Source organism: Geospiza fortis, unplaced genomic scaffold, assembly GCF_000277835.1.
Source record: "Geospiza fortis unplaced genomic scaffold, GeoFor_1.0 scaffold281, whole genome shotgun sequence".
In the NCBI taxonomy this organism is placed as follows: domain Eukaryota; kingdom Metazoa; phylum Chordata; class Aves; order Passeriformes; family Thraupidae; genus Geospiza; species Geospiza fortis.
In genome coordinates this window covers 2,748,248-2,763,002 of record NW_005054340.1, presented here as the reverse complement: position 1 = coordinate 2,763,002, position 14,755 = coordinate 2,748,248, and the positions used below count along the sequence as shown (strand labels likewise).

The window sequence follows — 14,755 nt, the reverse complement described above, 5'->3', positions numbered from 1 at the left end:
CGGCGCTCCCCGGCTGGAATCGCCCTCCCCGGCTGCCGCTGTGCGGGCTGGTTGTGGCAAAAGCCTGGGGCGAACCTGAGCCGGCGCAAAGCTTTGGGAGAATTCAGGGATTTTGCCGGGTCTGGCTCGCACGCTGGGTGTCCTCTGGCGCTCTCGCTCCCTGGTTCACCTCTGAGGGACTCTACACAGTACGAATTTCTCGGGTTTCTGTTAGACTTTAAAATGAGAGTGTTAGCTTACAGGTAATGCTGAGAGGACCTCCAAGTATCATCTCTGTCGTGACGTTACTGGGCATAATATCAGAAATGGATCTGTAATTAGCATTTTATAGCTTCTCTTGGAGTTGGAAAGAAGAGAATAGCTGGTTTATATAATACAGAAACTACTGGGGGAAGTGCTTACTTACATTATTTGAGGTCCTGTCTGACAGCTGGCTAGCTGGACAGCACAGAGCTGTGCTCCAAGAGTAAGACTGTCTTGGAATTGTGACATCACACATTTCTTTCTGAGTGATGACTTCAAATAGCTGTTGTAGAAATGTGTCCAACCACTTTTGGTACCTTTTGAGGTATTTGAAATGGCTAATGGTACTGTTGTTTAGTGCGTGGTAATATTTCAGTTGTTCCACACAGGTACATGAACATGTGTAGACAGCTTTCTGGCTTTTCTCAGTAGAAGCAGCTAGGTATTTTCCAGACAAGTACATTTTTGAGTATTTCATAGCCAAAAATACATGCTTTTCCAGATAGTGAAATTGAGACCAGGCCATTGTTACAGACCCCGAAAGATTTTGGTATTGAGTGTTCATGTATGTGAAAGGTTCCTTTAAAGTTGATGTTTCTGTATTGCCTTTCCAGGGTGAATTGTTAAACCCTTGCCGCTGCGATGGCTCAGTACGATACACGCATCAGCTTTGCCTCTTAAAGTGGATAAGTGAAAGAGGGTCATGGACCTGTGAACTCTGCTGTTACAGATACCATGTTATAGCCATTAAAATGAAAAAGCCTTGTCAGGTAATTTGTTCTTTTAAAAGAAGTATGTCTTTTCAGTCATTTTTTTAAACAAAATTATTCTTACTTTTACTTCCAAGGTTTTTGGAAAATGCAGCAGAAGATCCTATATGCCTCACCAGCTAGCACTTGCACCCACTTGAAGTTGGTTTTTAAGACCAGTTACATATTAAAATGTGTAGTGATTTGGTTCTTTTATGTTCTTCTAGTTTTTGGTTTGCTGTAGAAATGGTTTTTAGAGGTTGGTAAATTCTGTAAGTAATTAAATCATGTTGAGATGTGACAGAAAACTTGGATCTCCCAGATTAATTTCCTAAACTTTAAACATGTCTTTATTGTTTGTTCAAGACTCACTCAAAGGTTGATTTTGTTCTTTCTTCAACTTGGGATCCAGAGGGGAGAGGTGAAGAAAGCTTCTGTTGTCTGTGTATTCATCTACTGTAAAAATGCAAAAGGAGGTGACTTTTCAGTCTTGGCACAATTCAGAGCAGTAGAACACTCTTAAAGTTCTGTCCACCAGAAGCTGTTTCAGAAGCTGAAATGTGCAGTAGCATTTTCCAGAGCTCCATTTCAGCAGCCTCAGAACATGAGATGGAAGTTAGAGCATTGTAGTGGTAGCATGTTCAGGGAGAGGTAGGGGAGAAACTCAAAGCTCCGCCAAATCTCTTAGGGAAGCCTTAATACCACTTTGCATATCAGAATTCTTTAGACACTTTAAATTCCATCTTGGAAATTATATTTTATAACATCTGAGGAACACATTTAGTAAGATAATTGTATCTTTTTTTAGTTTTGATCCTAAGAGCTCAGAGATGATGGAGCTCTCAAAGGCCAGAGCACTCGGGTCATTTTTCTGTGCCTGTGTTTGATTGGAGTTTTATAGAAAAGGCATGGTTGGATGGTAATGGCAGTTGTGTGAACGTGATAGACATTGCTTGGATGCAGAATATCTGGAGTATTTGCTTACAGCTGTTCAGATTATGGGCAAGTACTTTCAGAGCCAGTGGACCTCAATTTTTTTCCTTTATAAATTCTCAAAGGAAAGGTTTTGGTAAACTTTCCAGGATAGAATCTTTATGATGTTAAAAAGTAAAGGATTTGTAAAACATTGCAGAAAAGGAAGGTGCTAGATTCTCTTTCTACACAGACATGGTTTGGGATGGGGTTTAGTCCTTCTGGCTTTTTTTTACCTTTTAAAAAGTCTTTATTTCTTGCATCTCCACAGCAATCTCATCTTTATCCTAGCAAAAATTAAATTGGCAATAGTTTGCAATTATAGTATCTGAAAATCATTCAGACAGCAAAGACATGACAGAGTTGCCTGCAAAGAGGCATCTAGTACTATTTGAGATGTCCTAAGGTAGCCTAAATGTGTACAGAGGAGAGCAGATATGACAAAACTTATGAGGGACTCTGGAACTGCAGATAGAGGCCAAGTGGATATTAAAGGACATTTGAAAAGTCATTAGACACCTATCTGTGGACAGCAGAATCAAGCCCAAGTTTGAAGAACAGCTGTTTGGTTTCTGTGGAAAAGAGAAGGAAAGAAGAGTCAATAGATGATGCAGTAGCAACAAAGTTTGGCCAAGCTTACAAGGGAAGTAAAAAGAAACTGAAGAGACAAAAGTTCAAAAGTTAAATGCCACTCATTGCATTAGTTGTCACCATTTTTTTCTCTTTTTTTTTTTGGTGGGGGGAGAAGGGAAAGAAACCAGATTCATGTTTCTCATTAAATACCTTAATACTTGATTTATTCTTAACCCTGTCTTTCATTTTTCAGGTAAGTCATTTAAGTCTGTCCTTTCTTTCTTGACAAAATAGCATACAGAAAGATTTCTTGGAGTTGCAACTCAAATAATAAGCTGGACATATAGTCCTGAGGTCAAAATCCCTGACGCCCAAAAGATCACCCATCTCTTTGAGGAAACACAGTAGTACCTTTCTCAGTCTCCTACACAGAATATTTGTCTTGTAGTAACAGAACCTGAAAGGAAGTCTCAAACTGCAGTCATCTGTGTAATTTTATAAGGGGAATCAGTCTTAAAATGCGCTTACTCACTCCTCCATACTCTTGACTGTAAAAGTATTGGCTGCTTTTAGCAACTGGCTTGACTTAAACTTTTGGACAGGTTCTGAGTTGTTTTCTAAACTACACGAAAGCGTGTTTTAAGGTAACTTTTTGGTTAGTTTTGGCAAAAAGCCAAGGGTGAGACCATTTCAATACAGAAGGATTTTAAAACATCGTCAGCTGAAGTAGTGAATGTACTTAAAAATTCCCAAAAATTCAGGACTTCTTGCATTACATTAGATACCGTATTTGGACAGGAGTAGTTTATCAACAAGCAGTAGACCGCCTCAGTCCATTTTCCCAGAATTGTCTCTACCAGTCTTTTACTTATTAGAACTTTGTAGGGAGTGCCATAGGAGAGAAAACTAGTGCTATTAACAAAGATAGCTTTTTCTCAGATGAATGCAGATTTGTACCAGGTCTATGCAAGCCTGGTCTATTTACTCTCAGGTCTGTGCAGATATACAACAGCTCTTCAGGTTTGCTTTCGCCTCATGTATTTAAGGAATGTAACAATGTGTAGAGACTTAAGAAAGAAGAGATTTTTCTATGTTTTCACTAAGAATGTTGGAATAGATGTGAATATTCCATTTAATATCTAACATGTTCTGTGGTTTCCATTGCTTCATGGAAGGCAAAATTATGTCCAAGGGGTGCGTCTCCTGGGGCAGTACATTCAAGAAACGGACTATTTCTATTTTGATAGGAATTCTTCCAGTGTCAATGTTCCAGTTCCAGATTCAGCAGCTACTACATAATTCACTTTTAAGAATCTAATCCTGGAAACACATAGGTTTTATTATGGGAATAAACCTTAAAACATAACCCCCAAATTAACCCATGGGCTAGCAGTGGTAGATGAGCACACAAACAAGCTGATGACATTTGATATGATGTATAACAGAGATTTAGAATTTTCCAGTATCTTTCTTAGGATCATATCAGAAAGACATATCTTGTACTAGTCCATTAATGAAAACACACGTTTATGTTGCTGGACTTGCTCCATTGGCAGGGTGGAATTTGATCCAATAATAGGCAGGGCTATGTAAAAAAATAGAAAATTCCCCTACTGCCCCTCAAACTCTAATGAGGGGAGCTGGAATAAAAACTGCTTTGGGCAGGGAGTTTTGGAAGGCTTTTTTTGGAAGGACTTAAAAAGGAGAGGGGAAACTTCAAATGTGTGACTTGGAAATTAAACTCATTTAGAATTATATTTAAGATTAATAAAAAAGAAAAAACGCAAAAAGAAATATTTTTATTAGTTTGTTAAGGTTGTAATTTGTACAGATTTCCTTCCTAAGGAAATCTATTCCTAAAAGAAGTATAAGGACATTGTTTTATTTTTATTGGTGCTATGTAATTTTTATGCTGTTAGGAGACTAGTTCACTAGAGTTGCACTTGAGTATGAATGTGTATTGAAGAATGTCAGTGCTCTTGTAAGATTCAGAATTAATGTTTAAAAGTGGAATAGAATCATGCAAAGGTTGAGAATATATACTTTGGTGCTAAAGCCTGTCACTTCTATAAGTGAGTAGTAAAGATATTTAGAGAGTGGCCTTTTCTAGACTGCTAGTGTAATCTGTCATAAAATAGTGTTACATTAGATGTTTAATAAATCCTGTTCATTAAAACATTATATTCTGGTACTTTGGTGAAATGGACCTATTCCAAAAGTGATACAGTAGATGGATGTGCTAATTTAAAACCTAATTGTGTGGCAGTTCAACACCTTTTCTGATACCAGAAAAATCACAAAACTTATTTTAAAAAGTAAATGCTTACTTGTTAGGCCTGATTTCTTAGAATAGATAAAATTAAGGTGGTACTTTTCAAAAAGTAAGGTTTCACTTTTCCAAATTTTGTTAATTGGCATTATCCTCACACATTTGAGAAAGCTCACTGACATCAACTTGATAAGCATGAGCAAAACTGCATAGCAGACTGTAGGTATGTGAATGTGTGTTACACTAAAAAGTGCAAAAGTCAAGTTCTTCAGCTACTTCAGTATGGAGGTCAGTGTCCAGAAAAAATTGTAGAGTAAATGTTTAGTAAAAGTTTTTGCTAATGACTATGCTCAGCTGGATGACAGCATTAAGTTCTTCAAGGCATAACTAAGAAGGGGAAAGGGAAAAGGCTGAAATCTTCAATTATATATTCTAAACTGCACAATGTACTAAGGACAATCTATTAATGTCTCTTCCTTTACTGAAGATCCAGAAGAATACATTGTGCTATTCCATATGTCAGTGGACAAAAAAGAACGAAAAGGATTGTTCCAATATTGGACAATTTACAAAGAAATTTGAAAAAGAGATAAGGAACAAATCTATGGTACACTAGCCCTGGTACAGAGACCCCTGGTACACTAGCCATTTCTAACTATAATTCAGTTTTTGGCATCTCAAATGGGATGTGTTTTAAGAGGCCTCTTGAAAAGAAAATAATGAAGCTTTGCAAGCACCCTTTGAATTAGAAGGCACTATGCAAGGACTATTGGAAAATAAAATACTTGGCTGAGACAGGTATCATGAACTGAATGGAAATGAGATTCAATGCCTGAGTAGTCATTAGAAGGTAATTAATACATCAATAAATATCTGGAAGGACTTAAAAAAATCAAATAAAGTCTTTTTAATTTCATGTGGTGGAGAAGAGAGTCCATCATAGTGGAGAAAATAGGCCAGTAACACAGTCAAAGTAATGGAATAAAAGGAATTGTACTTGAAGCAGTTTTGTACTTGCTGAGAAAATTACTTTTGTCATGAGCTTAAAAGACCTGTTACAGTAATTGAGACATAAGACAAAAGTGATGATGAGAAATTATTTTTTACATATTAATAGACTTAAATATACTACATAGAAAGCACATGCAAGCTTTAGAAGTATTGAGAACAGGAGGATCCAAATATATATTTAAATTTAAGATAATTCCTCATAAATTTAGGATCATTCCAAGAATAAATTCATGTTTTGGAACGACAAAACTATAGGGCTGGGACATGAAAATCCTAGAGATTTTAATGAACCTAATTGAATGGTAAAATCCATACAAAAAGTGGTAGAAGCAGACTAATTCTTTAGTTTTGACAGGAGAGATAAATCTGAAACAGAAAACTGGATGTCAGTCATCGGCATAGATATAGTACCTGTACTTCTCATACTTTTTTTTTTTTGGTAAGCATCTTTTGGCCATTTCTAGGGAGATTTTACTAGACTGGATAGACTTTTTAATCTGATACACTCACAATCATCTCAGTGACTGCACTGGGTAGATGGTGATTATGATCAGTTCTAAGTATCATGCTTAATGAGTTTAGAAACAAAGGGCTAGCAAAGCTGTTGGAGAGGGCAGTTGGGGTTTTTTTCTGTGGTGGGAAAGGCAAAATACATTTTATGTTTACTTTCTGTTAAAGATCTGAAGGTAAATGAGAGACTGAAAAAGAGAATTGGGTAAGCTAGTGTCAGTGGTGCAGAGAACAGAGAGTATAAAAGCGAGGACAGTAACTTAAAAAATAGAAATGCAAAAAATGGAAGGCATCAAAGAGAAAATTCTGATAGGATAATGAAGTTCATGTTGTTTTTTCTTTGTTTTCTTGTAATGAATGCGTAGAAAGACTTGGAAATAAAAGGAGTAGAGAACTGGCAAATAAAGGTGGCAGAAAGGTGCGGAGACAAAAGTCAGTTTAGCTTGAGAAAAACATTTGGTTGGCCATTCAGATGAGAGAGCACATTTTTCACAGAACAAGTAAGCAGGCCACTGGTGCACTGCTAGCACACTAGGAGCAGAATATTTGGCTGCTAGCATACAGAGCTGAAGGAGTGCAAAGTGGACATTACAGTTGAAAAGAAGAAAAAAGCTTTAGAAACTTTAGAAAAATCGATCTAATGGATAATTAATGACAGGTGAGAGAGAACAGGGGATGGAACAATATCACAAGTACCAATGATCTGAAAGTCGTGAAATAATGAAGAACAGTAGTTGAACAAAGGAACTGATTCTATCATCACAGTGAGAGTTGGGTAGAGATAGAGAAGAACTAATAACAAAATACTAGATATTGACTTTGATATTCCTTTGAAGCATATTTGTAACTTATGAGAAGAAATTAAATTCATCTTAAGAGGTCAGAGGAGACATCAAGTGGAGCTGAAGCCATCAGGAAGGCATATGGGGGATTACAGAGAAAATCAAACAGTTTAGCAGTTCTGTCAGACTTCTAAGTATATGCTAAGGTAATCGAGTAAAATACAAAACAAAAAAAGCAGAGCATACTTTAAAAAAAGAATAGTATTAAAAGTATGTGGGTGTGTGCCCCTCATACGTTACACTTTTATTTTCTGTAGCTTATTAAAAATTCAATTGCTTTCTGTTTTTATTTTGTGAATGTGTAGATTGTGCTCAAGGCAGTTTGACTGCTAGAATAGTGTGAAAAAACAGTGCAATGTAAACTATGAATGGTACTTGGAAATAATTTTTTAATTAGAAGTGTCCTGATTTAGTGGAAAGACATATAATATAAAGAGTGGCATTATCTTGTTATGTTAAATAATGGGTTAAATACTTCAAGGAAAAAAAGTTAGATTCCTTCAGCCTACAATTTTCATGGGGCAGAATGACTTGCCTGAGATACAGATGCAGGTTGTTTTTCAGAGGAAATATATCCAATTACAGTTATTGCTGAAAATATAAGCATAAATTATATTTGCATCATTCATTATAAAACACGTCCAAAAGTAGAAAAGGGTGTCAATGGGAATCAGGGTTGGTACATATACATAGGTGCTGCCATTTGAAATGCTGAGAATAACGGTGCAAGGCTTAAGATACAGTGTCAGACCCACATTCACAAACTTTTGTGTTACTGTTTATTTGTCATTTTCTGTGCTTGGGTGTTTTCCCAATGGCTCGATCTGCTAGAAATTTGTTTAGTGATCAAAGATTTCTGAGTTTTCACAATACAAATTTTTGTCTTTTTGTCATATGTCAAAAATCCTGATTATTCAAGTCTTTAATTCCTATCAACAGAGATTAGTGGAAAAATACTGAAACCAGCAAGTGGTTGTTTCAGCAGGCTTCTTCTATTTCTTAACATGAAAAATTGTTAACACATGATGGTGTACTGTTTCATACTGTGTGTCTGTGATTCCTTAGCTCATGCTGATTTGGCAGTGCAAGTAGCCTGCTTTAAGCACCAAATACTATTGCCAGTTGACTTCTCTACCACTCTGTATTACCTCTGAAGTGTCCCTGTACAGTTATCCGCAACTGAAATTTGTCAAAGAAGATTTTATTAAATTAATTTTGAAATTTACTTTTAATACTTGGTTTTGAATGTTGGTCTGTTCTCACTGAAGTCTTCAGCACTTCATCCCAATGACTGGCAGTCATGCCAACTTACTTCTTTCTTCATTTGCTGTATTGGGGAGACAGCTTTTGCACCTATTACACTTGTATTTTTAAAATTTTTTGTCCCATGTGAAGATTCAAATTGGATGTTTGGTATTCACTCTGAAGATTCTTTCTTATTGCTTCAGCAGTGTGCAGAGAATAGCCCCTGCCTGCTTTTGTGGCTACAGTGCAACAGCGAAGGAACACTTTGACTTCACTTCCTTTGAAGTACTTGTCTGAGTCAGAGCACCCTCATTGCACGTTTTGCCTGGATGACTCTTTTGCCATGGGGTTCTTTGCTTCTTTTTTTAATTTATTTCAACTTTCCTTTTTATTTACTTTTATTTCTTCTTTTTGTTTCTCCTCCTCCTTTTGTTTACATTTCAGTGAAGCTCGTGGAGAATAAGTATTCTCATTCTTGGCCACATGCTGTTTCCTTACTCCCTACTCTATTAGTGTGTATGTGTACCATTTTTGCATATTTTTCTGACAGTGTCTTCCCTCCAGGGCAGCATTTAATTTTGCCAGTTCTATGATGACCATATTCCCAGTACAGGAATATACCATACTGTTACCCTCATGAGCCATATTAATGGATGAGGGCTATTTCCTAAGCTGAAGCTCATTTTTCTCATCTTTTATGGCTAAAGAAAAGATATAATAAAATAATTCCTTAGCAATTTCACATAGTCATGTACCTTGCCATCAAGATGAAATGCTAGCTGGCTTTATGTGCATTTAACTACTCTCCTAACACTGGAAGCATATTATTCCATGCACTACAAATATTTTGGAAAAAGCAAATTCCATGACACTGGCAGCCAGGAATCTGTAGCTGAAGAAAATGAGAGTAAACTTCAGTATGCCTTCTCTTCTTTCATGCTAAGGAGGCTCCCTCTTCTCCATGGGCAAAAACAGACAGACTGAGAGTCTACATCTTAATGGAACAGTTTATGTATCTCTCATTGCTTTATCTGAGCAATCTGCAATTTACAATCTACTAGAGCTTGTGGCTACTCCCAGCACATTGTGTTCCTTCTTGAATGACTAAAGTCCGCTTCTGTTTCAGGGCTGCTCTTTCATAGGAGTAGAGCAGTAGGACAAATTTTAGTTGAAGGAATGGATGTAACAGCTGAAGTGAGCTCAGAGTCACATCAGAATAACAGAAATAGAATATGGGACACTCACACTTTCAGCCTTTTCCTCCACATAGCCCCTGTTTTTAGTGACCACAAGAATCATTGTAAGCTCAAATCATTCAATGTCACCTTCCAAAAAGGAAACTTTGTTGGTATTTGAATGTACAAGCTGACCTAAAATCCTCCTGAGACTTAATAAAGAGGGTCACTTCCTCCTCACCCACTGTTTACAGAGTCCTGCATATCATCTCATTGCCTTCTGGATGCTTGCACCGAATAGAAATTTGATTAATAACAGGTGCTTTTCTGATATTTCTCAGACTTACAGAAAAGATCTTCATATCCTCCACTACCCAGTGTAAACAGAGGGACCTTCAAATACATCTTGTAGAATTGCATTCATGGGTGCATCATCACTCTCTACAACTACCTGAAAGGAGGTGGTGGTGAGGTGGGTTTGGCCTCTACTCCCAAGTGAAGAACAAGCAACAGGATAAGAGGAAATGGCCTCAAGTTGTGCCCGGGGAGGTTTTGATTTGAGATTAGCAAAAATTGCCTCATTGAAATGGTGGTCAGACATTGAAACAGGCTGCCCAGGGAAGTGGTGAAATCGTCACGTCTGGAAGTGTTCAAAAGGCATGTGGATGTGGCACTTGGGAATATGGTTTAGTGCTGAAAGGAATTGTGCTAGGTCAATGATTGTACTTGATGATCTTAGAAATCTTTAGCAACTTTAAAATTCTATGATCCTGTAATCTCTGGGATTTCAAAATTCTATACTTCTACTGTCCTTTCCTTCTTAAAGCCTTGGTTAAAAATCTAGAAAAGATGTGAAATTGCAGTTTGTTCTATGGAAATGTGCCTAGTTCAGAGTTTCTCCACTGAGAATTGATGCCATGTACTTGATTGTGTTCAGAAATTTGTGGGAAATCTATTGTGCATTCAGTGGGAAGTATTTATGGCTGCTGGAATTTTAAAAGCTTATCTTTCCTCTGGGCCTTACCCTCCTGCTTTTGTAGATGTCACTGATACAATTGCTGTGAACTTAGCCCCAGCAATTAAACCTACAAGATCTATGGACGTCAGTCTTCTAGTCTAGATTGTTTTAGAATAGAAAGCAGTTTCAGTAGTTTAAGTACCTCCAGATGTCTTGGTTGTCATCATGTGACACAAGTGAGTTTTTGTCTTCATTGTACAACTCTCATGCATCAGGTCCTCAAGATTACCTTCAAAGTTCTTCCTTCCTTGTTTGGGTTCAGAGATGCAGGCTTCCAACCTGTTTACTTAAAAATAATCTAGAATTTCTGTAGTGCTATATCCTACGATCCTGCATTAGCATATCTGAAGTGTGAATAAGAAGCATGTCTTTGTCTCAGGGTCACTCTCTCTGTTTTCATCACCACTTCTCTGGGCAACCTGTTCCAGTGTCTCACCACTCTCACTGCAAATAATTTTTTCCTAATAGCTAAACTAAACCTATTCTCTTTTAGTTTAAAGTTGCTAAACCTCATCCTATCACTATGTTCCCCGATAAAGGCTCCCTCCCTGTCTTTACTGTCATCCCTCTTGTAGGGGAACAGTGTTTTGTAGAATATGTTTTATGATAAGAAAAAAAAATTACTTTAGAAAACTAACTTTTATTTACAAACTCAAGTTCATGCATGAATTTGCATGCCTCCAAAGAGATGATTAATTTGCACATCTCACGTTTATTTTCATTACTAAAGGAAAAGCACTTTCAGAAAACTCCTGTATGTGCTGGAAGACAGCAATGCAACTGTTCAGACTGACTGTGGCCATTAGCATTTCTGAAGGATGTGGGTTCAAAGTTGCAGCTACTTAATTTCCTGCTGGAGGATTCCATCACTGGACTTGGTTATCTTGTTGGTAGAGAGTCTGGGCTGCTTCATTTTGGTGGACCAGGATCAGGCATTCATAAAGTGGCATTTTAAAAGCTCTTCTATTGGAAAGTTGCTTAGGCTTGTTTTCACATTCACAAAAAATACCAACTTTTCTTGTTCAACACCTCATTCCAGGTTCCCTGACTGGAGAAATTATGCATTCCTTCAATCTCTCTTTTCCCTTAGAATCCTCTATGAGTTAAGGCCAATACAACAGAAACAGTTCACTTCATACAAAAACGGTCTGATGTCAGTATACTGGCCATTTAAATGATTTGTTTTGGTATAGTTTACGATAGTGATTCACAGTCAGTTTTCTGTAATTCAGAGTTGGATCTGGATAAGTTACTAAGTCAGTCAGGCCTGACTGGACAAACATACCTGAAGAAGAGTATTAGGTCCTCTCTTTACCAGATATCTAAGCCATTTCCCTCTTTGAGTGCTTTGAGCCATGAGATCTTACAGTGCCTTTTTCACAGCCCTGAGACATGTTCCATTACCTCTGTCTGCAGTCATCAGTCTTAAACACTCTGCACTTTGTCAGCTCACAGGCTTGATATTTACCAGAGTCTAAGGAGTAAGTGAAAATTCCATCTGAGATGGAGATGCTTCCCTGCTTTTTCATTAGACATCATCCATGTAAGGATGAGTTGCCCGCAAACTCTGGAAATCAAGAAATTTTTGTCTGACTACAGTGGCAAAACCAGGGCCTGTTGAAGATCTACTTCTCTGTTTCTATCCATTCAGAGAGGTGAAAAAGAATCATAGGATCATAGAATAGTTTGGGTTGAAAGGAACCTTAAAGACCCTGTAGTTCCAATCCCCCATGCCATAGGCAGGAATGGCACAGGCAAGGAATGCCACTCGGTAGATGAGGTTGCTTAGGATCTAACCTGGCCTTCAACCAGTGCTTCACCACCCTCTGAATAAAGAATTTCTTCCTAATCCCTTTAATTTTTTTCAAGTGGCTAGCAAGTTGTTTCAGGGTTTGTATCCTAGGGGACCACTAAGGTGTTCTTCTAAGAGTGTCCTAAATTGGTTTAATCACAGCTGTTACTGTTAATATTGGTAAGGAATCCAGAAACTGTGCTGACTGTAAGGTGGAACAATCTTATGAGCTTCTGTTCTGAAAAGAAGACCAGTAGCTGCATCATATGTAATAAATGAATGTAAAAGAGGGGACTATTGTCTAGAAACAACAAAATGTGACTGTGTTTATAGTAATAAACTTAAAAATTACAATTGCAGAACAGTAAGTGGTTTTTCCATAAATCTATTTTCCATATTAACAGCATGTACTTATCTTTCATTCTTTTTGGTGCTTTTGGTATTTGAGAGAAGCTGATGGCATTTTTATTTTATGTCTGTGTTTTTACTGCAAGAGATGGTACATACGTTATATGTAAGCCATATAAGCACCATCAAGACAAGAACAATTTATAGCTTGGGAATTTTCAAACACAGTAATATAAATGGATATTACAGTTTTTGGTATTGCAACCATTGATTCTTGAAGCAATATGATTGTTGACACAGAGTGTAACAAGTCAGACAGCTGGAAATTTTCAAAAGTATATTGTGCAATTTAATTTAATTATGCCGAGGGATTTCAGACATATTCATTATATGATTAGAGAGAAATAGAGAGTATCTGGTATAGTGTACACTATAAAGGCAGCTATTTTCTTTTTTCACAGATAGAGCTCTAGTATTATATTATATGTAGTATCTAAATTGCCACCCTCTGTAATTAAGCACTACAGCTTATATGTTTTTATAAAAATGGAATCTTGTAAGTAAGTGAGTGATCAAAACCATGGCTACTCAAATTATTAGAAAAAAATTAGTATTGATTCAAACAGCACCTATTAGTGTGTGGTTGTGATTATTTAGCAGTACCTGAAAAAACTAATGCAATTGACTGCTAAAATTTTGCTGTGTAATATATATTTAAATAACAACCTAATAAAAAACACCCCTTATTAATACCAATATTAACATGAATCCATTAATAAATGTATTATGCATCTTTTTAAAGCCTTTTAGTTATTATACATAATGTGTGATATATTAATTAATAAATTACTTAATTCTTCCACTAGGCCAAATTTTCAAGCAGTATATTATTTACCATATTCATTTGTACAGTCTAAAATTCTATAATTATGACTAATTTCTCTTTAAGTGAAGACTTATTGCTAATTTAATTCACTACAAAATCAATCTAATTGATTTATTAATTTAAGAAATTACATTCAAATTGACTTACAAATTGACTTACTGCCAGATTTCATACAACTCAGAACCCAGGATTGTCTTCTTCATGATTACATGCTATATAATATCTTGATACTCTTACCATTCTGCCTTCTAACCTTCATCCATGATACTCATTATCTTACTTGGGGATTAGACAAGGCAACAACCTGAACTCAGGATATGTTTCTTGAGTCATTTTGTTGCCCTTGAAATCTGAACTTCTCTTTGTTTCACGTCTTACAAAAGAAACACATGAAATCAGGATTGCTTCTACTCTCATGAGCATCTTCCAGATTTTCATATGAAAATTCTGATTGCAGTCTGTGAATTCGTTTTTGCTCAGGGCCAAAAGGAGCAGAGGCCAGTATTTGTACTCAGTGGATTTCTGGTGAGGTTGTATCTTGTAGCGCTGAAAGACATCATTGCCATATAGCAACTGGAAGAAGTCTGAATAGGGAAGGTGCATCCTCCTAATTAAAGGTGGGGAGTTGTTTTGTTCCCGAACTGTTGTTCAACTATTGTGACTAATGCTGCTGCAGGACGCAGGGAAATCCAGCAACAATACATGGTGATGTTATTTGATTGCATGTCTTTGGATTCATAGAGTGTCTGCAAGCAGATAGTGGGAAGCAGTAATTATGATGTGCTTTAAACAAAATTATGCTTTACAACTAGACTGTACTTATGCAATCAAATGTGTTTGTGCATCTCCATTCTGAGGGTCCTCTTCCAGTCTTCTTTCAGTGAACTGGAAACTTTGAACTCTGAATTTCCAATTGCATGGAATTTCTTTCACTTTCATGTAGTTTCTATGGTTCTTTTCCATTATAGCTTTTCCATGGCTTCTTTTCTTGCATCCAGAGCCCAGTGAAATATGTCAGTGTCAGAAATAGTTCCTAAAAGTTTCTTTGTACCATACTAAAATCATTTCCCTACTTATCCCTACGCAGATGATGTGAATAATCAATTTCATTTACTTTTCCTT

At 36.8% G+C, this 14,755-nt stretch overlaps 1 protein-coding gene across 1 annotated transcript in view; it reads left to right on the top strand.

Annotated features, from left to right (window-relative positions):
- MARCHF11 (membrane associated ring-CH-type finger 11) overlaps window positions 1-14,755 on the top strand; it is a 32,843-nt gene that overhangs the window by 1,413 nt on the left and 16,675 nt on the right. Inside the window, exon 3 of the mRNA XM_031058266.1 lies at window positions 858-1,013. Coding sequence (XP_030914126.1) covers window positions 858-1,013 — 156 coding nt within the window. The remainder of the gene's footprint in view (window positions 1-857; window positions 1,014-14,755) is intronic.